Source organism: Lampetra fluviatilis, chromosome 28, assembly GCF_964198595.1.
Source record: "Lampetra fluviatilis chromosome 28, kcLamFluv1.1, whole genome shotgun sequence".
Lineage (NCBI taxonomy): Eukaryota > Metazoa > Chordata > Hyperoartia > Petromyzontiformes > Petromyzontidae > Lampetra > Lampetra fluviatilis.
In genome coordinates, this window is record NC_136302.1 from 5,667,421 (window position 1) to 5,691,782 (window position 24,362).

General features: G+C 44.8%; 1 protein-coding gene across 3 annotated transcripts in view; it reads right to left on the minus strand.

Annotated features, from left to right (window-relative positions):
* VEPH1 (ventricular zone expressed PH domain containing 1) overlaps nucleotides 1–24,362 on the minus strand; it is a 192,773-nt gene that overhangs the window by 46,566 nt on the left and 121,845 nt on the right. For 2 of the 3 annotated variants that reach the window (XM_078869577.1, XM_078869576.1), the window contains exons 6-7: nucleotides 16,474–16,941; nucleotides 3,693–3,910 (exon numbers count right to left, since the gene is read on the minus strand). In XM_078869577.1, coding sequence (XP_078725703.1) covers nucleotides 3,693–3,910; nucleotides 16,474–16,941 — 686 coding nt within the window. The remainder of the gene's footprint in view (nucleotides 1–3,692; nucleotides 3,911–16,473; nucleotides 16,942–24,362) is intronic. The other variant, XM_078869578.1, reaches the window with a different exon arrangement.

Here is a 24,362-nt window from a genome sequence, read left to right on the forward strand (position 1 = left end):
GCTCCGCTCGTTGTTGTGAGCGTCGCTCCTCCGCCCTCCGTTGTTGTTGGAGGGCGACTGCCTCCAACTGCCCAGTAGCGTCCTTCACGAGCCTCCTCCACTGAGTTCGATCTTGACACCGCTGGTACCAGTCATCGGCCACACACACACACACTTGCACGCGCAGTGGGATACTTTTCAAGTTCCCTGGAAGACCAGTGCACCTGCAAGCCGGGACTTGCAACCTGCCCCCCCCCCCAAACCCCCGTGCATATTGTAATTATAATTCCTCAGAAGCCACGTGGGAGCCATCTGCTTGCAACATGTGCATAAGATGGATTATTGGAATGGACCTGCAAGTGTGTACCGCAACGCCCATCACACATTGCTAATGCGGCATGACTTCATCCGATTCGCATGTCAGGTCGCTCAGTTAATGCGGCCTATGATTTTCCTCAATGGGCATCAAGCAGACTGAAACAGGGAAATGACATGTTGGCTGCAGTTCCCATCTAAGAATAGTATCTCCCGCGTGTGTTTTCATCACGACGATGAGCCATGATGGGTCCACTGCTGGATGAGGGCCTCCCCAAAGCTGCTGCCATCTCTCGCAATCCTAGAAATAACTTAAGACACCGAGCACTGACCGCACACTCGTCACAATTTTGAGAAGTGGAACGCGACTTTCTGTTCTTCTTCCGTACACAAGGTCAAGAAGGTCGTCGCGACCAGCGCCGATTTTGACGATGCCACCACCGCTTTACAAGCGCCACTTTAACGTGTTCAGCTAAAGAGTCAACATCTGATTTCCAAATCGGTTCGTGACCTCTGGGTGTCTCTCCAATGCCTGTCTCAGTAGCCTCCCCACCTTCGAGCCTCAATCTTCCTGATTACATCTGCAATCATTTTTTGCCACGTTAAAAGGGTACTTAAGCCTGTGCCTACTATGGGTTTTTTTGTTTGACATCCTGCAAATGCACGTGCATTGATAGGCTCGTTTTTTTTGTTTACTCGCTCGAGACGGAGTAGTCTTAGCACCAAAGACAAAGATCCCCCGTATATCATCATGTAACAGACCGTTGGGGCAAGTGCCGTTAGCGAGCACCTGTGACTCAGCACCGCAGCAATACACACACGCCTCCTGCCTCGAACGCCCATCCATCTGTCAATGCTAAAGTCGTCTGTGTACAGCATGTACTCCATTGCTAATGTTTTATTTTCCACATTATGAAAATAAATAACGAATAAATAACCTTGCAAAATGCAATTAACGTTACAACTGAATTATTTTTATTTCTGTAGCATGAGATCAAACATTTACCATTACCAGTGATTATTATTATTTCAATCAATGAATTATTATTTCAATCAATAAATTACCTTAATTTGCAACTCGGTGAGAATACTTTCAGCCAGACGCCGAGAGTAAAACACAAATTTAACACGTAGGCTTTCGCGACCAATATTATTCATAATATAGGTTTTTGGGTCAAAACACCAATAAGTTCTTGGCTAATTGCGTATGTACGCGATCAATTTGTTATCTACTGCTGGATGAAAGAGAAGCTCAGCTGTAATCCAATTTCCCTCCATCTTACGAATCGATTTCATCCCTCTGTCTCGCTTTCAGTTACACTTCGAAGCGTGTTCTATCTCTGAGTTTCTAGTCCATCACGAGGTTAATCCAGGGCTTATCAACTTTGCTTGTATAGACTTTTACAGACATGCACATATGCACCGTACAGGGTATAATAATAATAACGAAAGCAATTTGTCACTCTCTCCGGAGGGAGATTAAACTAATGATGCTGAAAACGAAAAAAAAGTGTTTTGCATTTCGGGGAAAGGACCCTAATCCTATCACACACAAAAAATCCCTCATAAATGTTCCATTAAACAAATCCTTCAACATTTCAAGTGTATCCGATATGGATTGTAAAGCAGACGCTTACAAGCCTGCAAGAATGTCTTAGTCATTCCAGACATATAACAAATTGTCTCGGACATTAATAACCAAAGCCCATTCGTTGTTGAAGGCATTTCATCTGAAGTGCAGCATTCATTTTGGAAATTCGTAGTTTTTTTTTTTGCACTCTGTTTACAAGGTGATTTTTGTTTGTTTATTTTGTGATATGAGTTAAACATTCTGGACATTTTTTTCTCAAAAAATCTACGTGTCCATCCTAAATCAACGGTGAGAATTTACAATTCCAACGGCAGAGGCCATGTTCTTCATAGAATGACCACCGTTGGCCTCCCACAAAGTTGTACTGCACTCATTATATTGACCCTGAAGGAACAATCGGCGGAGTAGACCCTATTACGGGTTTCAACTTTGCAGCTTTCCAATTGAGCATCTAACGCTCAGCTGCAGCATGCTCTGGCCAGACGATACCCTGGTCCACTGTTCCAGTTTTCATATTTATGTTCATATATTTTTAAAAAACTATTGTTGGAGGGACACAGTTGGAAAAAGGACCGTTATTAATATCTATACCTAGCAAATTATCGAGGGTGGCTTGGAATAAAAATTCTGAAATAATTACTTGAATAAGATCATCATATAGTGTTTTTGCAAAAATGAGTTTAATCATGAAATTCAGAAATAAAGTGAACTTGACAAAGAACTAAAGAAAAGTTAACTAACGGGGAGAACATGTACACTTCAAATATACAGGCATTAGGGTCAGTCGGGATCGAACCCATGACCTCCTGTATACCAAGCGGGGTAGTTAACATCTCGCCACTAATCAGTGCATATTGTCAGCTGTGATGTGTGTATTGTAAACATAGACAATGACAAAGAAAAAAAAGAACAAAACCAACTAAGATCACGTGGAAAGATGCACGCTTGGAATTACATTGAGATGCAAAAATTATGCGGAAGCATCAGCAAACAAATGCCAAATCAGCAAAATCGTATTGACTTGTTAGGAAAGTAAGTGGGCTTGGGCAGAACACATTACGAGAAGGGATTGAGGCTGATGGACAAAGTTGGTCACGGAATTAAAGCCGAGGGAAAGGGAAGAATGTGCCCATTGGGGCAATAAACCCAAAGCCGTAGCGATGAAATCAATTCATGCGCGGGCATGATTTGCATTGTGGCATCTCAGAACTGTGACAGATGGTGATGATATTGGGCAGTCGTGCATCCAACGCTGCTCAGGACGAGGATGAACGTATGCATGCACGTTGAACTTCTTTCGCACCGTACGTAGCCAACCACGCTGATCGGATGTGTGCGTGGAGCGGGGGGGGGGTAAGGACAATCGTCGTCGACAATCGTGGTCACCGCCATCGCACGAGCGTTGGAGGAGACCCTCCCTGTCCGTCATCCCCGGCGCGTGAAGCCCCAGCCCACCTTAAATTTCGATTTAAAGCTTTCGTGACTGCAGGGATTCATCTTCTTGGTTCTTTCGGTAAAGTCACGTAGAAGGGAAATAATAAAATAATAATAATAAAACATAATAAAATACATTTATTATGTTTTATTTTTATTATCTTCTTGGTTTTTTCGGTAAAGTCACGTAGAAGGGAAATAATAAAATAATCAAAATAAAGCATAATATAATAAATTTATTACGTTTAATTTTTATAATTTTATTATTTCCCTTCATAAAAAATAATTTTCATTATGTTTTATTTTTATTATTTTATTACTTCCCTTCTACGTGACTTTACCGAAAGAACCAAGAAGATGAATCCCAGCCCACCTGTCCGCCTCGGGGGCGCCCCTCTCGAGTTGTCCGGCGAGCAGCGAGGCGATGGCCGCGTAGCCGTTGCTCATGCGGTAGACCTCGCGGCCGTGGATTCGCAGGAGGCCGAACTTGTCGGTGATGCTCTTGATCTCCAGCAGGAGGGCGTGGTGTGACGTGTGCTCCGTGCTGGACAGCAGGGACACCATGTGGTTCAGGCACTGGCGCGCCCTGTCCTGCGTGGCGCAGAAGTTCAAAGTTAATTTATTAGGTGTGGCCCTGTGAGCCATTCGGCTCTTGAATCGGGTGCAACCGCAACAAACAAAAAAACAAAAACATGAACAAGAAAACATCTTCAAGTGACTATGTGCAAACAGAAAATCCAAGAAAAGACAGCAAAATATTGCAGAAAAAATCACCGTACACCAACCATGTGCAAATATCCCAGTGGGATGCAAGTCAAAAAGGAAGAAGAAAATACAGAAGTAAGGTTTCATCGGGGCGGGGTGATGCCTGTGAGCTTTGTGGCTGCCACTGCGGGTAAACATTTTCTATGCGGGGAGCCAAGATATTTTTTTTGTCGGACCGTTATTAACCAGGTAAAGTCTTAACTAACTGTGATGTTTCCATCCAACATGCCTATGTCAGCTGTTATTTCATGCTAATCTCTCACATTAACATAGCCACTTCCGTGCCCAGTTAAATGCTAATCTCTCACATTAACATCATGCTAATCTCTCACATTATCATAGCTACTTCCGTGCCCAGTTAAATGCTAATTTCTCACATTAACATCATGCTAATCTCTCACATTATCATAGCTACTTCCGTGCCCAGTTAAATGCTAATTTCTCACATTAACATCATGCTAATCTCTCACATTATCATAGCTACTTCCGTGCCCAGTTACATGCGAATTTCTCACATTAACATCACTAGACCCAGCCACTTCTTCATGACCCATGGGCTACACCCGTTTCAAACCTTTTTAAAACAGTCTGCAACAGCAGCAATTTATGCTTTCCCACCTGATGACAGACGCTTGTGTTGCGCCCGAAAACGTCGTGATTTATTTGATTTTATTTTCTACCTACGTGACTTTACCGAAAAAACCAAAGAGTATGGATTCCTGCAGTCACGAAAGCTTAAAATCAAGATTGGACCGCTGAAATATATAGATTTAATTTTAATGAAATAATAATCTCTTAGTTTCGTTCACGTTTTAATGTCCTAAAATGAGAAAGGGAAATCTCGCCACGAGCAGAGGATATGGTAGCCTGACGCACACCACGGCGCGGGTTTGCCGTGTGCACTTCTAGTGACAACCTTGCCCTCGCTCGTCTTTGGACATGAATTGTCTGAATAATTGACACGACATCGCTTGATCTATCGTGTCGGTCGCTTGGTGGTTCTGCTGTTGGTGACCCTGAGGTATCATGTTGATGTAGCAGCGAGTTTAAATTCTACCGTGTTACACGTGCTTTACGTCAGCGTTAATGTGGACATCAAGAATAATAAATAAATAAATAAATAGCCAATGATGTAGATTGTATGTTTTTATATCAGTGGGGAGTCATGGGTAAAGTTTTGAACTGACAAGGATTCAAACTGAGAAGAAACACATCCCAAAAGCTCGGATTATTTGTAGAGTACACCATCTCCAATTTGTCTTCTCAACAGCTGTCAATCCAGTCACATTCGATGAAACACAAACATCGCTGTCCCAGAACGAGCTGAAATTTTTAAATCACACTAGAATTCAACACAGCGCTCACACACCATTTCACAACGACACCTTGCCATACTCATGCACCTTTCAGCAGCTGGGATGTCATGAGAATGTCCTCAGCTGAATCCTGAACGTTATTATCACTCTGTCCTCAGTCAACCGCAGACATGTCAGACATGTACTCAAACATTGCCTTGCAGATTCAAAGTTCAAAGTTAATTTATTAGGTATAGCCCTGTGAGCCATTCGGCTCTTGAATCGGGTGCAACCGCAACAAACAAAAAACAAAAACATGAACAAGAAAACATCTTAAAGTGAATATGTGCAAACAGAAAATCCAAGAAAAGACAGCAAAATATTGGAGAAAAAATCACCGTACACCAACCCTGTGCAAATATCCCAGTGGGATGCAAGTCAAACAACAACAACCACAAGACAACTTAGATTAAGGCCATCAGTCTAACTCTGTACTACAACAAACAAACATGGCCAAACCAAAAAACTTTTCGAAAATCACCAAAATAAAGCCATAAAAGCAATGAAACAGTGGTCATAGGAACTGTGACAGAATTTTCACAATAAGATTGTCACACGCCCGAATGGGCTGTGGACATCAGACTCCAGCCACCGTCGGAGCAGAACAATTCAATCTCAAACACTCAACAAGACAAAGCTCAAGGGACGAAAAGAAAAGGGCAGCTCGTAACAATGGGTTGGGCACAACAGCAAAATGCATTTCACCGGATGACCCACAATCCCATTCGTGATCGATCCTGCTGTAGGCATATGTTGAGCAAGGATACCCGTGGACGATTCATTCGGCTTATAACAGCGCAGCATGTGTCACACCCCCTAAACATTTGCACATGCGCAGCTCTGAGATCACAAAAGAGTGCTTTCCAATCTTCCGTCATCAATTTTATTTTTATGATCCTCGGGATATTCCCGAGTGCGTAAACATGTTTTGTAGGGAAGTAAAACTCCGTACAATCTCTGGGATGGAGTGTCCTCGGCAGAGTGTGGACAATGTAGGGTATTCAACAAAGAATGTACATGTTAATTAGTATTACCACGACTACTACTACGCTTGCTTAGCCAGGAAAAACCTCGCTGAGTCTCAGGACTCTTTCAAGAGGGTCCTGCCAAGTTTTTGCAGCAGGGGGCAATGGTGTTGCTGTGTGTAAATCCCAATTGAGTTGATTTGCAGATAATTTTTCAGGATTGGGTTTGTTTGGCCAACACAGTACCGATTACACTGTATGTGTCTTTTGTAGATAAACACGTGGGTCTGTGTGTTTCGCTTTAGTTAAACACACGCGATTGCAATGTGCTCATACACTGAATTCACCTGCAACATAACGAGAAACGAAATGACGATAATATCTGAATTGATAATACAGGTTTCTTTTTGAGTTAGTTATATCGCGTCAATATAAATGTGTCATTAAACCCGCTACCACGCGACTCAGCCAATTAGTAAGGTTTGTCACGTAGAACATGCCATTCGTTAGTAGTACAGCACACCGGTGTGTTGGAGAGTAAATCCACAACAATCCGGCTGCCGCCTGACGATGCCGGTTGTAATTACTGGCGAAACGTCGTACTCAGATTATAAATGTTGTAGCTTGGCTCTCCAACACACCGGTGTGCTGTACTAGTAACGAATTGGCATGTTCTCTCTACATGACAAACCTTACTAGTTGGCTGTGGCGGGTTTAACGACACATTTATATATTTACGCGATCTAACCCAAAAAAATAACCTGTATTATGGATGATATTGGTTTTCGAAAGCCTACGTGTTAAGCTGAATATCTCAATTGGCTTAAAGGCCACCTAACTATGGCCTATGATTGCTGCTGCCGTGTGTTGTAGCGGTTAGCCTACCGTGCTTGCGATGCAGAAGCTGACGTATTGATCTCCCGGCGCGGCAGCGGAAACGATCGCGCAAGTTTCTTAAATCCCTTCCGCCGCCTCTGTCCACCCAAGCAGTAAAGATGGGTAACAGCTCGGCTATTTGAGCGGCAGGTTGTGTGTGGTAGGGTGAAGTGTGAGTAGTCGAAGGGACGCAACAGTGGGGCATTCAGCGAATGCGACGCATAGGGGGCCAGTCGGACACAAGGGGGCCCCAAATCAACGGGAGTAACAAAATGTCGATTTAAAGCTTTCGTGACTGCAGGGATTCATATTCTTGGTTCTTTCGGTAAAGTCACGTAGAAGGGAAATAATAAAATAATACAAATAAAACAATAAAATTCTCACGACGTTTCCATTGCAACACAAGCAATCATCATCAGGTTTTCACACCTGTTGCAATCGAAACGTCGTGAGAATTTAGTTTTATTTTTATTATTTTATTATTTCCCTTCTACGTGACTTAACCGAGAGAAACAAGAATATGAGTAACAAAATGTTAAGAAATTGTATTTTAAATAATATGACAATTATATATAGTTATAGCCTACGTATTATTGTCGAATAGGATCGGGTGGTGGCAGACATTCGAAAATGAGTGCTCTGTGGGTACGCAGGAAAGCTTCACTGAGTCTCGAAAGTCGTTTTTGTCAGGACGATCCTGCTATTCAGATGTCGGAGATCAATTCCAGTCTCGGATGGTAAATATAAGCCATACGAAGGCTTGATCCATATCTTCTCTTCGCTCTTGGCTAAGTCGAGAGCTCAAACCTGTGACCCGGGGGTGTAACAAGTGTGAGCCGTACACACTGCTTCGCCACCAGGGGCCCCATGATGGATTGACGTGAAAAGGTGAATTTACAAACACGAAAGAGAATTTCCAGAAGAAAGTGGAAATTTCCATGTATACCAGATGGCCGTTATGCCCCCCCACCCCGTCCCCAAATGCAGGCCTCTGTAAATGCTAGCAGACTGCTATTTACAGAGCTATGCATAGTGAAGAAATACACCCTGGAATCTTATCAGAACTAAATGTAATTTTATTTCAGATTCGTCGGAGAATACTCAAGGGTGCTATGACCATCATCATCCATCTCCCCGTTAATGCCAAGTGGCAGTTTTACCAAGAGGAGAAAAATTATGTAAAGCATTTAGAGAATAAACCTTTTTTTTCTGAATGTTAACTTTGTATAATTGTCGGGTTTGGCCCGCCGTACTGGTGCACAATGGACTGTGAAGTCACGGGCTGTTCAAGGTCCGTTGCACAGCACATGGGACAAAGTGTAAATGCCTCATAGAACTCAAAACATATTCCACGTGAATTAAATAAAATAATCTCTCACTGCATTTAATAACATCATTCTCAACTCTAGATTTGAAGCTTTCGTGACTGCAAGGATTCATATTCTTAGGTCTTTTCGGTAAAGTCACGTAGGTAAAAACATTAAAATTAATAAAAGTAAAAAAATAAAAATCACGACGTTTCGGATGGAACCGTCACAACCACGACAGCTGTATCAAGTAAATACTTGATACAGCTATCGTGGCTGTGACGGTTCCACCTGAAGACGGAAGCTTGTGTTGCCTCCGAAACGTCGTGATTTTTTTTTACTTTTATTAATTTGAATGTTTTTACCTACGTGACTTTACCGAAAAAACCTAAGAATATCATTCTCAACTGTTTTTTTAGCGATGCCTTCAGCAGGGTTATTATGCTTCTTAACCATGTATTGTAAAACTAAAATTAATCATGTTAAATAAATTGCTGCATTTTCGCCGAGTTTACTTTTGCGATTAGAAACTAAACGGGTATTCATACTCTTTGGTTTTTTCGGTAAAGTCACGTAGGTTAAAAAAGAAAAAAATACATTGAATCACGACGTTTCGGAGGCAACACAAGCTTCCGTCTTCAGGTGAAACCGTGTTGCCTCCGAAACGTCGTGATTTAATTGATTTATTTTCTTTTTTAACCTACGTGACTTTACCGAAAAAACCAAAGATTATGAATCCTTGCAGTCACGAAAGCTTCAAATCTTGAATAAACAGGTATTATCGCATCGGTGGCAGGGCCCCCCAGAGCGCGGTGCAGTAACATCGCTCGTCTGATGTTTGTTTTTGTTTCAGCCTCGTTTGTTTGAGCAAGCAATTGATGTAAATAAAAAAATTTGGGAAGAAAGACAATTAAAATAAAATATTCAGTGGGTCTATTGCATTCTTTCAGCGTTTACTTTTCATTGGGATGTCAACAAGTGCATTACGTATAAGCCTGCTATGCATAACAACGTTCCTTCGAGCATCCGGAAATTCATCATTCTTGCTGGAATGTATTAAAAAATGTGTTAAATGTTATTTTTAAATGTGTTTAATTTTAGGGTTTGTATTAGCCCACGAAATTAGTTTTTGGGGTAGTTTGTTAAATTGGGGAAATTCAATGCTAATTTTTTTGTTATAAAAAAAGGTTTTAAATAGATTAGGCCATAATGTATTCGTGTTTTATTAAAGCTATAACGTTATTCATTTGTATATAAATAACAATGTGAGTGTTCAGTAGTAAGTTGGCATAGTGGGGAGCACAGTTGGTGCATCTGCCAGTCATCTCAGTCAGCCAACCCACGGCACCTGGCTCTGTTCCACAACCTCCTGCCAGCGAGCCTTCGACACTTCACGTGGCCTCAAAGTGCACCTGGCCTGGCACAAGCACCGTGGTGACATCACCACCACTCAGTGGTGAACGGCGGTGGCTGTTTTTGTCGTTATGATGATTATTTACTAATTATGATCGGCTGTTATCATGCAGTGGATCACATCGCATTTCTGTGAAGTCTCCCATATCTGCTGTGCTGAGAGATGGCCAGAAAACAGGACAGCAGCAAGCGGGTTCATGAACCCATCTTTAAGGCTCAATGACCATTATTCACTCACGTGACCCGCTATTTGTGTTCAGTTTGCTGTTATTTCCCCCTTACCTCCGATTAGCACGGTTGGCTGCGAACGGCGCCAAAGAAGTGTAACGTACATACATACATGTGCTTACTATATTTATGATAATGTGTTATCTATCACGTGTCAAAATGAGTGTTAGTAAACAGGAATTTGACAAACGTTGCTACTGGACATCTGTGAAAAGGAGCTTTATAGCTCATCGGATTCCTCCAATATAAATAAATATTCTAATTCTGATTGTAAAACACATCCTGCGGAGGGAGCTGGTAGGAACGTTGGGTTGATCGGTCAATGGCCAGGGTCAACGGCGGCGTGGTGTATTCCGCAAATATGGCAGACTGTGAGGGCGGGCACAAGCTGGTGTGAGTAGGTTAAACGTTGAGTTTTATAAGGGCACCACGGGGTGACCAGCCCCTCCCCACCCAGCCCCACCCCTCCCACCCCCCACCCAGCCCCACCCTCCCCTCCACATCCAGCCCCTCCCCACCCTCCCCACCCAGCCCCTCCTCACCCTCCCCTCTCCACCCAGCCCCACCCCTCCCATTTTTTGATGCACGACGGACGGACACAATAACCCCCTGTGGGCTGGTGTAACCAGGAGGTTCCTACCAGTATTAGGACCCTCTTGAATAAGTCTTGACACGGTAGTGAGACGTTCCTCATGCAATCATAAATGACTCATGATTGTAACTAAAACCATTTAAAAAATAGCAAACTTGTAGCAGATGTAGTAATGTTAGACATTTTAACAAAACAAATGTAATGGCCTAATATGATTCCTAAATATAAGTAAAATTTGGGAAATTCCAAATTCGTCATGAGCTTCCCCTGAAAATTCCCAACTGAAAGACAAATGGTTATATATTCTTGAAAAAATATTGAACAATATTCTGTGGCAAACACCTCATTCTATTTGCTCTAAAACATTCCACGTCGCTTCTGGAAGATTACGTATTGTGCTCTGTTATTGTAATGAACACATTTAATCATGCTCCTGCAATAAATAACAAAAAATGTGAATAACAATACAGCAATTGACAGCTCCCTAATAGATGCCAGACGTTACCCACAGAGGCTACTGCCTGCCTTGCATTCGGGTGTTCTCCATAGCTAAGTCACACTGCAGTGACGTACAACCCACGCGACATTGGTTACATCTGGAGTTGAAGCCGTCGACTACAGAGACACATTTGTGCGCCCTGTAAATACGTGCTGCTGCCAATTACTTGCAAACGACGGCACGCCACATGGATTCACTCACTCCTGTAATTGAAACCAAGGTCTCCGAGCCGACGGAGACAAAGATGGAAGCCTTTAAAAAGACGTCCCTGAACTTCAGAGAAACTGTGATGCTAACTAATGAGTTTTAATATGAAGGGGAGTTTTTTGGTCGATTAAGAGAGCTTATGTTTGGTTTTGATACGTGAAAGTTTTTGATTTGTTGAGCCATGATTTATGAATGCAAACCATTACAATATTTTTTTTTTATTATTGATGAAGAAATCATCTCATGTTTAATGGGTACATGGAAATCTGTTTATGTATTACGCTGAGATTCATAAATGACAATGAGTGAGTTTCATTTGAATATATTGTTGATTATGATATAATATAATTGTTCTTGATGAGTAAAAATCTTTATACTTGTTGAACTAATATTTATTTGCTATGACCGAGTGCTCATAAAATTGTAAAACTAGTTTCAATAATAACTCTTTCAGGAGGTCTTGGTCTGGTCAAAATAAACCTACATATCCTGAAACTTTTGACCTAACCTTGGCCCTAAAAACATACACATTTGGCTTTCCTCAGTGGGATATCTGCACCCAATGCTTTCATTTAAAACATGCGTATTTATGTACCTTATCAATGTAGTAATTCTGCATAATTGTGTTGAATGTTTGGGTCTCTGAACACCAACTAAGTACCGTCCATCCTTCGCTTATAAAATGTGTCTTTAATTGTATTTCATTCACACCAGGATTTTTTTCTTGGCATAAAATCAAAAACACAACCAGAACTTCTAAGAGATAATAATTCATCTGAACGGTTCAATAAAGCCAAGAGGCCATCGTGGCCGATGCTGTGGATGCCAACACACTTAATCATTGAATTGTTTCTTCGTCTAAATCCCTCACAAGTAACAAAGTCGACAGCCCAACCTCCAGGGTCTGGTCTAACGTGACGCCATCGTCCGGCTTTGGGCCTTCCTATTGGTCGCCGATCTTGGGTTGACGCTGTGACGCCCGCCTTCGCTAACCGGCCCCCTCGACCCCGGACACAGTGTCCCACTCGTCGGGACCCCCTCAACCCGATTGCATCCACCACACTTTCTATCGCACTCTACGTATGCCGAGTCACTTACCCTTTTCTGCCGCAGCATTCTTAGCATCGTCCACACGTATCCAAATTCAACCGCCACGAGTGTTATTTTTCAGTTTCAGAATCAGAATATGTATTCATACTCGAGGAATCCGATGAGCTGTAAAGATATATTTTACAGTCATACCATATTTTTCACAGATGTCAGGTTCATCTTCTTGGTTCTTTCGGTAAAGTCACGTAGAATGGAAATAATAAAAATAAAACATAATAAAATAATTCTCACGACGTTTCGGCCACAACGCAAGCAGCAGTCTTCTCGACAGACCTGTTCTCCACCTGAGGACGGCTGCTTGCGTTGTGGCCGAAACGTCGTGAGAATTATTTTATTAGATTTTATTTTTATTATTTTATTATTTCCATTCTACGTGACTTTACTGAAAGAACCAAGAAGATGAATCCCTGCAGTCACGAAAGCTTTAAATCGAGATGTCAGGTTGCTTTTGTTTGAAGGCCAGCTCTCGCCCACGCGGCCACAGAGGCAACGAAATACTGCGACGGATATTGAATTGCATTCATAGCGTCGCAGGTGCCAACCCAAAAGGGGGCACATATGATCGCATAGGGGCCCACAGTTCAAACCGTGGCAGTAACCAACACTGCGGCCACGTAGCCCTCTCCACTTCCCCTCCCCCCCACCACCACCATCCAGCTGAGGCAGCAATGGAGAGAATTTTCTTCGTGAACCAGTCATCTTTGAACTGTGCACCTCCCTCCAAGGACCAAGCCTTATGCTCCCAGACTCTGAGTCACGCATTCAGCGCCATTGTTTTCGGTGAACTCGAACTGAGAAGCCCTCCCCACAACCCTTGGGCTTGACATTGTCCAACGCTTTTTGCGACTCGGTACAATGCCAGATTTGTGGAACAACTGGAGTTTAAAGCAACACCACGGGTGAAAGGAATTCAGGAGTCAATATTTGGTCTAATGAGGCTTCGTAGAAATGGGTACGACAGGCTAATGTGCTTGACATGTAGATACAAACACGAGAATTCACCCACACATATGTTAATACAGCCTACGACCATGTCACCCGGAACTTACCACATCTCATCACATCGCAAAAGGGGATGACCACCATGCACGAAAACAGTTGTCAGAGGCGAAGTGATGGGTAGCAGAGGGCATTGTAGCAAACTCCATTATTGTACGGTACTTCTGTGCCAGTGGTGTAGGATGGTTTGCATGGGCACTGGTGCACGAAATTAAATTGGGGCCCATCTTGTCCAATCCTGCTGGGTGCCACGGTGGGTAGATGTTAACTACCTCGCTTGGTATGCAGGAGGTCGTGGGTTTGATCCTGACCCTGACACCTGTATATTTGGAGTTTGTATGTTCTCCCCGTGGTCGTGTGGATTTTTCTCCGGGCCCTTCGGGTTTTCCCTCCACATTTAGAAACATGCATTTGGAGTATTTGACTGCTATACATTTCCGCATGATAAGCCACTTTGCTGACATATCATTTGTGGCCAGGTTGCTTCTGAAAAAAAAGCTATATAGGTAAGTGGGCCTTACCTGCTAAAATAAAAATAATAGTTATTCGTGACGGATACATTCCAGAGATGCTCGTGAAGAGCAAATTTCACGGATAATGACATTGGCCGACAAAAACATGTCTTTTTAATGAATAACATTAAATAAATACATAAATAAGTTTCGATTTAAAGCTTTTGTGACTGCAGGGATTCATCTTCTTGGTTCTTTCGGTGAAGTCACATAGAAGGGAAATAATAAAATAATAAATATTTTATTATGTTTTATTTCATTTATTTTATTATTTCCCTTCTACGTGACTTTACCGAAAGAACCAAGAAGATACATAAATAATCTTTCTCTCTTATCACTTTATCTAATCACTTTATTTTATTACTGCATCACTTTCTCTCTTTCTCTCTCGATGCATTCGCATAGAGTTCCAGATACAATTCGCGGATAGCAAGTTCGTGAATAAAGAGGGAATGCCCGCAGTGAACGATGTGCCCCCTTCTCCGCAGACCGGCAGGCGACCCCCCATCTGGCCCGTGGGTCCTCCCGCCGCCGTTGCCGACACACCCGACGGCTACGCCATCGACTTCGTGCGAAAAGGCCAGCAATGGAATTGGGGGTCATTCGCATTGTTGCCCTCTGAACTGCCCGCGAAGCCTCCCCGCTTCCCAAACCCTGCTAAGCGAATCCGTTGGCTCGCACGCCCACACAGCGGCGGTGGCGGGATCAGCAAGCCCGCGCGCGCGCGAGAGATTACAGTGATCCCCGCCGAGCGCAGCGCGTAGGCTGCCAAGTGCCTGAGTCACGCTCGCGGGGGGTGGAAAAAAAAAGTACTTATCGTGTTTCGAAAAAAAATTGATTGAAAACGTGAGGCCCCCGTGACTGCGCCGTATTTGTCCCGAGTCCACTCGCGCCGTGCGCCCTGACAGCGCGGGCAGCCCTGGGTCACGTCACCATTCGTCGGCAATTATGATCACCCCCCGTGGTAAATTATCACGACGCCCCTGTAATGTACTCGGTCCCACTGAGATGTGTGGAATACTTCACTCAGTTCCGGCTCTGACCGAACCTACTTTAAAGGGCATTCTTTGTTGCAGGACCGGTGCTCTAGTTTCTGCTTCCCAAGGGACAGAGGCTCCTGTGAATTACACATATGTATTACTTACACATGCACGAACGGCCACATGTGCGATAGAGTATTGTGCACAATGGATTATGTATGTATGAATGTTGAACTTCTATCGCACCGTACGTAGCCACCATAGGTGTTTCCACTAAAGCACGCCAGCGAGAGGAACGATAACGAATGGAAAGTCACGTGCTTCCTTCCTTAGACGGTGAGAGCACCCGAGGTGCTCCCGGCACTCATTATGTTAACGCGACGGTGGCGAGATGTGAACTACCTCGCCTTGTATACAGGAGATCGTGGGTCTGATCTCGTATATTTGGAGTCACCACGTGGTCACGTTCAGTTTTCTCTGGGTCCTCGGTTTTTCCTTCCACATTTAGAAACATGAGTATTTGGCTGCAAGCAATGCCCACACGATTAGCTACTTCGTTGAGCTATCATATGTGGCCAGGTCGCTTCTGAAAAATAGCTACATAGCCCAAGTGGGCCTTACCTGTTAAAATAAAAATAGTTTCGTAAAAATATTGCTTAGTTTAGTTTCACTTCATTCTGTGAGCCAACAGCATTCAAATGCACACCACACCGCACGCTCCTAATGAACAAACGGACGCGTGAACGGTCGTGCATGTATATATGTATTCATGTGCACATTCAGCTTTATGGACTTTCGGGCCGAGTGATATTCGTGAGCATCTATTTTACAAAAGACATGGAAAAAGAGGCCCTGTTGTGGCTAGGACCAATCATGGCCACCGTTATCTGCAGCGGGTACTTGTTTTAGGCTGAGTTGATGCAATGGATGCCCAGTTAGGTTTAGATACCAATTGTTATAATTGGATCTGGATTGTGAGGATTATTGCGTAGCACATGAACCACACCTTCCCTAATATACAAAATGTGCATAAGGTCACGCATGCATACATACGCTCACACACGTCTGCCAACGCACATCGTGTGACGAACATTACTCTCATATGCAGGGTGGGTGGTAAAGTGCTTTCCGTCTACTGTGCCAATGAAAAAACATAATCAATTCAGAGATAGCCCTGCGAAATCCACTTTCATGTGCCGTTCTTTAACACGAAGGAAGGGTTGCGCTGCTCCGGGAGTGATCCGAATTATTGTCTCGTGACAATCGGAACAACATTTGTAGGGGGGGGGGGGGAAATACCCCAAAATATTTAAGTAAAAAAGAAACATTCGTGAGAAAATCCGTACCTGGTGCGTTCGCCCGATGACCCCAAGGACCCTGGCCGCCTGCCCTGTGCGCGCGGGAAACCACGCGGAAGCCTGCAGCACCTCGCGCAGGGCCCTGTCGAGCCCCCGTCCCTCCACGTCCGCTCCCTCGGCTCCCTCGCCACCTACGCAGCCTCCGGCAGCCCTGACGGTGTCCCCCGAAGCACCGCGAGGAGGGTCGGCCGAGGGATTCTCCGGCAGTGCCGGTCCCCTCTCGGCTGCTGCTGCTGCTCCTGCCGCTCCTGCTGCTGCTGCTGCTGCCACCGCTGGTGCTTCTGCTGGTGCTGCTGCGGCGGCTGCTGACGACGCAGCTGCCCCGGCGACGGCGAGTGATGTGACGAGCAGGGCGGGCCCCCTCTCGGCCAGCTCTCCCAGCAGGGTGAAGGCGATGTCGCTGTGCTCGGCCATCCTCAGGAGAGGGAGCAGCTGGGGGACGCATTCGGAGAGCACCTGCGCGCGAGACAGGGGCGGCGGTGCAGCGCGTCACAAGGCGTGCACGTGATCACGCGTGCACACGTGATCACGCGTGGGGTGTGGTGGGGCACGAGTTTGCCGATACGCTGTCTGCTGGACGAGGGCCTCCCCACGCCGTGCAGGTCTTGGGGGTTGTTTGAGCAAACCTCACCACACTGGTCAGTGGCGGGTCGGTGAAAGTGGTGAAGTATGGCTAAACCTCACAAAATTTGCAGAGTCTGTACGCTCAGCTGAACTGCGGCCATAAAACGTATAATTCACTCCCTACTCCTCACACGACGAGATTACTGAAACCTCCCTCATACTCACTCGGAGGGAAGCTAAGGCATGATGAACACCCTCGGTATCTAGGAGTTATCCTGGATCGGACGCTTAACTACCATCACCACCTCAAACAAGCTAAAGCCAAAACGAAAGCACGAGTGAATATTATTCAGAAACTTGCAGGATCAACCTGGGGAAGCGATGCCAGCACGTTGAAGATATCGACGCAGGCCCCTGTTTACTCCACTGTCGAGTACCGTGCCCCGGTGTGGGGTGCAAGCCCTCACACGAACCTTGTCGATGCCGAAATTAACAACGCGCTTCGTATCAGCAGCGGTTCCGTAAAGTCTACTCCACTCCCGTGGCTTCCTCTGCTGGCGAATCACGCTCCGGCCAACATCCGACGCGATGATGCGACGACACGGGAGTACAACAACAAGATAATGAAACACTTCACTCTGCCGCTCCATCAAGATCTAAAGGAACCCCCACGCCGCCCAAGGCTAAAATCCAGGAAACCGTTCTGGATGAGCGCCTCTGCTCTAGCAGCCAAATTTAATGACACCGCCACTCGGAGGTCTGAATCACGGGGGGCTCTGGACGTGGCAAACAAAAACATCATTCACGATCCGACGGTGGAAGCACCGGCATTCTCTCTTCCACGACGACTATGGACCACGCTGAACCGCGCTCGAACACGACACGGCGGATGCGCGTGCACGTTCAATAAATGGAAGATCAAAGAATCGTCCAACTGTGACTGTGGAGAAGTCCAAACCATCAAGCACATCACCAATGAATGCTCTATCCATGCACATCCTGGCGGTATCGCTGAAATCCACACTGCGTCAACCACATCATTGGATTGGATAAGGAACCTTTGCATTCATTTATGATGATCATTAAGAACAAATAAAAACTGTTGCCTTTCAAAATGCCATATGAAAGAAGAAGAATCCCCGCCTATGTATTTAATCCACTCCCAGACATCAAACTCTCCTAATCCAGCCACGCTGGCTACACATCTACTACCGTTGCCTTTTCTAATTCCTCACCCGAGTTTATAAATCTCTCCACGGTCTTGCCCCAAAGTATCTTCTCGCTTCCCTCGCTTCACTCCACGCTCCTTCTCGCTCTCTCCGTTCACAATCCCAGCTGTCGCTGTCTCTGTGTCCCACCTCCTCCCTGTGCCCAATCACGATCCCCTTCTCTCTCGTTTATGGCACCCTCACACTGGAAAACACTTCGAACAATCGGCCTCACTGTCCACTTTTCGTTCGTCCCTTAAAACTCACTCACTATCACTCGCTTACTCAATTTCCCCTTCACTCTCCCTTCCCCATCGCTAACTCCACCACTCCTCTTCCCAACTTCCCTGCACCGTTTCGTCACACTCGCCCATCATGCACCCACTCATTGTCACTTTCGTCATCGTTCATTTCACGTGTCGTCATTGTCCAGCATGCACTACCAATCCTTCTCATCGACTCCTCTCATCCCATGACACTATTCTGCTGTACAAATAGTTAATTATTTGTTAAATATTATAAAAAAATAAGAAATATAACATAAACACCGCCCCCCACACCCCTTATGGCCGCCACGCTAATGATTGACAAACGGCAGAAAATTGTACAATTTTATATCAGTATAAGTATATCATGTACAGCCTCCTGTCAATCTACTGCTGAACGAATGCCATGGCACACTGCGTCAGTGACGGGAAGGGGGGGTTTGTTTGACCATACTTCACCATGATGGTCGTTACAAGTTGGTGAAGGGGAGGGGGGGGGAGCGCTCGGGAGTGGTTCAGATGTCAAGTAAATGTTTTTGTTGGCACAAGTCTGCCACTCAACGCGCCATCACATTAACAATCACGACTGATAGTGAGCCATGGCTGGCAATCAAACTTGGATTTCCCCACTTTCATGGCCTGATGCGTGAACCGCTGTCCCACTGGTTCCACCCCACAATTGTATTATTTCAGCCAAAGTTATATCAATTTCATTTACACTCATTTTTTTCTCTCTCTCTCAAAATAGAGAGAGAGAGACACACACGCACGCAGACGTATTGTCATTGTGTATTAATCTCCGCATGTTGTAATGCCACTTGTAGTTGTTACACATTACTGGGATACATGGAACCAATTCTCGTAGCCGCGTTATCTAGAATGAGTCACAAGCGCATTATATTGCCTGCTGCACTTAATCTGGAAATAATACATAACGATAAAATGAAAATCTCTAGTGCTCCATAAAACATGGTGACTAACTAGAATAACATGCAATAGAAAATGTGTGTGACTCAGTGCAGTTGTCAATGCAAAACATTGGCCACTAAATCACGCCTGGAAATACAGCAACTGCTAGTTCCTCACTTGATATGTGCGCACGCGACACGGTTGTTTGATGTGACGGAACGATCACTCGTGTTTATGAATTTGATGTTCAATGCATAAAATCTCGCGCGCGCACATGAAAGCATCGCATAAAGGCTGTGATTTATTCCGATCATAAAAACTGTTGGTGACTGTTAGGGTTGCGGGGAGGAAATGCAGAAGGGCCTAATTAAAACAAGCGCTCCATTCTTTTTTTGTCATTTTTGTTTTCTCCTGGACCACCTCTAATTACGCAATTGGCAACGTGTCGTGAGAATAAGATTCCATTTGGAAATCTTGTACAGCCGTGCGGTGCAACCCTGAGTGTCAAAGAACGCCTGCGGACGAGAATTTTCAGTCAGGTCTTCTGAGAAATTCTTCAAGCACCCTTTTTTATCCTTTACACAGTAGGGATCACACTTTCCAACTTATTATAAGTGCAAAACCAAGTTCAATAGGATGCTCCTGCGCGTGGTCTTCGTGGTAGTGCCTTATTGCTACTCGATGTGCGCGTGTGTGTGTGTGTTTCATCGTACCGCTTGCTGTTTGGCATGAAGCTCTCAGCATGTGGAGCAAAACGTTGGACATCGGACGGAGTTAATCTAATGGCCTTAGGTCATCAAACTAATGACACCTGAGCAGTTGCATTGTGGATTGCTGCTCTGAGCCACCTCGGTCACCTCTTATTCTGTTCTTGCGAATGGCAAGATGTTCGGGAGCTAAATGTCAATGTCGAGGTCTGCTAGCCGCGACGAGAGGGCTTCAGGACAGATAGAGTTCATGTAGTCTGGCTATTCCTCCTTAATTGAAGGTGTGCAGAGTACAGTGGTTTAATGTATGGCCCATAGTTTTGGCTGCATGGCCACAATCGCACCGTGGCTTGTCTTTAATGTTCTATTCATGAAAGACTTATTAGATAAATGTTTGAAGATATTTAACTTTGCAAGGCATCACACACCCTCAAAAAGTAAAATGCCCGGATAATATCACGTTGTTAAGAAAAAATTAATATAAAGCAAAAATTTTGTTTAAATAGTGTTTTCTTAAATTAGCCTTTCTTGTTTTTTTATATGACAAGATTTGATTAATTGGCCATTAGCAACAGTATGTAAGTAATATACTACTTATTCGTGGCTTGTTATGGTTGCAGTAGGGCTAAGGCAACATATGTTCTTGGTTATCCAATGCTGCACGCATGCTCCTGCATATTAAGTATTATAAAAATTAATTTACGCAATACCAACGAGCCGCAACTTCAATCACAAAGTAATTCCATCGTAATTATCCATTGTTTACACATAAACGAGATGTTAATCGTTAAATAATTGCGCTGTTATTAACGATATCGGTCGCTAATATTACGTTTGATTATAATAACTTACAGCCCTGTGTTCATCCGATGCTGGATGCAAGGGCTGGCCCTGCCACGTCATTTATGGGCAGTTGTTTGACCATACTTCACGGCGCTGGTCAGTGCCTGTTGGTGAGGTGGGGAAGGGCACCATAACCATTTAATATATCAATCGCCACTGGGTGAAATCAAACCAGTGTGAAAATAAGTAGTTTTTTTTACTCTTGCATGATTTTGACGCAGTTGTCCCAGACACCTATATTTAATCCGGGCCTGCGTCACTTTGAAGTACCGAACTTTCATGCACGATCACTGGCCACCGTCTGTTAAATGCACAAGTGGCCTCTCGTGTGTCTCTCTCGCTCACGCTGCGTTGATTTCCGCTGGGGATTGCCAACGATTAGACTTGGTTGCGCCGGTGTTTCTGCACTGGGTGTTGGCATTCAGATATATAAAAATTTTTTAAGTGCAACCCATCCAGAAAATACCATTTAGAACACGCTCTACGTCCCACAGAGTTTTACATTGTCCACAGTCCCACACGGCCTGCTGTGAGCGGCACATGAAGGCGGGGAACTGGTGAAAGGCTTGACGCGGCAGTCACAGCACGCCGCTACGACTCACCTGAAATTGTGACCGACGCTTGCTTCGAGCCCTGCCCCGTAGCGACCCGACTCCACGGAGATCGAATTCGCGCCACGTGGCCGCGCGCTTAATACGAACAGCACCACCAACGAACGGTTCACCGAACAAGCATTCGACATGGCCGCCCCTTGTTTTCGGCATGCTTGTGCGGTGGTTGAGAGGATGTAGCCTCACCACGGCTTGAAGCATTCTCTAACTCCGAACAAATTATTGCTGCGACCGTGCCGACGCGAAGCATATCCGAGGAGGAGCACCCAGTTCCTGCCTCGCTGCACTTTGTTTGAATTCAAAGTGAAGCGGTCGGGGGTGATTGATGATCCAGCACCCAACGATTAACTCCAGTCACTCGATAACTGAACTACTCACTCAATCACCCACTCATTCACCCACTCACGCACCCAGTCACTCACCCACTCATTCACATCAGTCGCTTGCTCACCGGCAATCAGTCACCTCCGTATCACTATTCTGTCGCGACTGCCATGGTTACTGTTCACGTAAACCTCACCCATGTTGAAAGCTCGTATGTATAATATGTATGCCTGTATGTTGAACGTCTTTCGCACCGTACGTAGCCAGCCATGCTAATCGGAGGTGCGGGAGAAGGAAAACGAACTTAGTCTACCAGACTGTTTCGATGCACCCACGCTGTGTTCAACCACCACACTTCTCTCTCAGCTTCTTTTCGCCCGCACTTCTCCACTCTGAAATTCTCTCCCACCGCCTCTCTGTCCAGGCTCTTATAACCTCGCTCAACGACAATAAACGTGTTCACTCTTGTCTATTGCGACCTCAATCGTGCAGCTTGTTGCCAGCTGCTTGACGTTTAGGGCCCGTGCTCGTGAAATTGTGCTTCAATGTGAAAACGAGAAACTAAATTCTCGTGGAAAATTGCTACGAGCGTGGATTAAGAGGGCCGAGTGAAGGGACTGTCATTTTATCGGTGCCACTATCTAACAATTACGATTTTAAATGTATTCATCGTAGAACAGAATATAGTGAGAATGTGAAGGGGAGGGGGAGGTGAATAAATAAATGAGAAATTAAAATGCGCTGTAAAAACTATTACAAAATATCAATTTTTTTAAATCCGTATTATCTATTATATTATTGCAATTCAAACTCAACTGGAAAAATAAATAGAGACTGGCGTTCAAAATGACTGTTGCAACCCACAGATGATTTGCAAGGCAGCGTGAAGCTGCGTTTGTTTTTGTCTTGCTCATGGCGTTCCACGTCTGGTTTGCGCATCAGCCTCACAATCAGCCCCAGAGGTCGCAACCGGGTGCCCGACACCCGTACCCTACCCAATACCCGGCTACCCGTACCCGGCCGAGTACGGGTACGGGTAGCCGTTTGCGACCCTGGTGCGGCCGGGTACGGGTACGGGTAGGCCGTGAGTCACTGGTTGAGTAACCGTTTGTCAATCATTTCGGGTAGGGTACGAGTAGGGAACGGGTACCCATATCCGGCCGGGTACGGGTACCCATTTGCGACCCTGGTGCGGCCGGGTACGGGTAAGGAATCAAAACCTGTTTGCGACCTCTGCAATAAGCCATAACCCAATTACGTTGGAGGTATGTACAGAGACGTTTTTTTTATATTGACGGGATATGTAACAAGACCAAAAAAAACACACTGGAAGAAATAAAAGATCAGTGGTAGAATGTGCATAGCCCGGAGCACCCATGTCTCTGCTTTGGCATCAGGACAGAGTAATCTCCTTATGGGGTCTGCAAATTTTCCTCTTCCGGACGCAGTCAGTATCACTATGCTAAATACCAGGGAAATCATTTGTTGCGCGGTACCCTTCAGTTATAAAACAATTGTCGGAGTGCTGTTATTTTTTCCAACCACCAAATAAATCCTGCATGCTCAAGCCCGTAGCATCGTGACAATATTTGTTTACGGAAATCAATAACTTGAGGATCAACTGCTGTTGGCTGACTTGTTTCTTAAGCGAATAAAACTATTTTTCATATCATTCACAGATCAGAGGATGTTATTGGAGAAGGGTGTTTGGATGAGTCAGCAGAGATTGCTGGAATGATCAATCGAAATATTAGAATTGCCTCCTTGTTCACGGTCTATTATTTGAATTTCAATCTTGATTTGAAGCTTTCATGACTGCAGGAATCCGTACTCTTTGCTTCTTTCGGTAAAGTCACGTAGTTATAAAATTTGAACCAAAGAGTATTTGAGTTTCCTTTAACATTGCAGTTGCCGCCATAACCTGTCTGGGCGAAAGCCGGAAACCCCTACAAGCCACGCCCAGCGTGACGCGCCTGCTGATGCCAATGACCTCACCAAGGCCCCGCCCATCACCTACCATCTAATGTCACGTGGGAACAGAGGTGAGGCTTATTTTCAATAATGACTGAATGATTCGTCGAATATCCGAACCAATAATAAGTGATCAATTACTTAAAATACATAAATAGCCCAGCACTAGAGGACAATAGTGAGATGTTAACTACCTCGCCCGGTATGCAGGGGGTCGTCGGTTCAATCCCGACCTCTGACGCCTGTATATTTGGAGCTTGCATGTTCTCCCCGTGGTTGTGTGGATTTTTCTCCGGGCCCTCCGAATTTTTCCCTCCACATTTAGAAACATGCATTTAAAGTATTTGACTGATATACATTTACACGTGATAAGCCACTTTGGTGTCCTATCATTTGTGGCCAAGTCGCTTCTGAAAAAGAGCCTCATAGCTCAGTGGGCTGCGTTTGGTTTAAAACATTTTTTATTATTTTAAA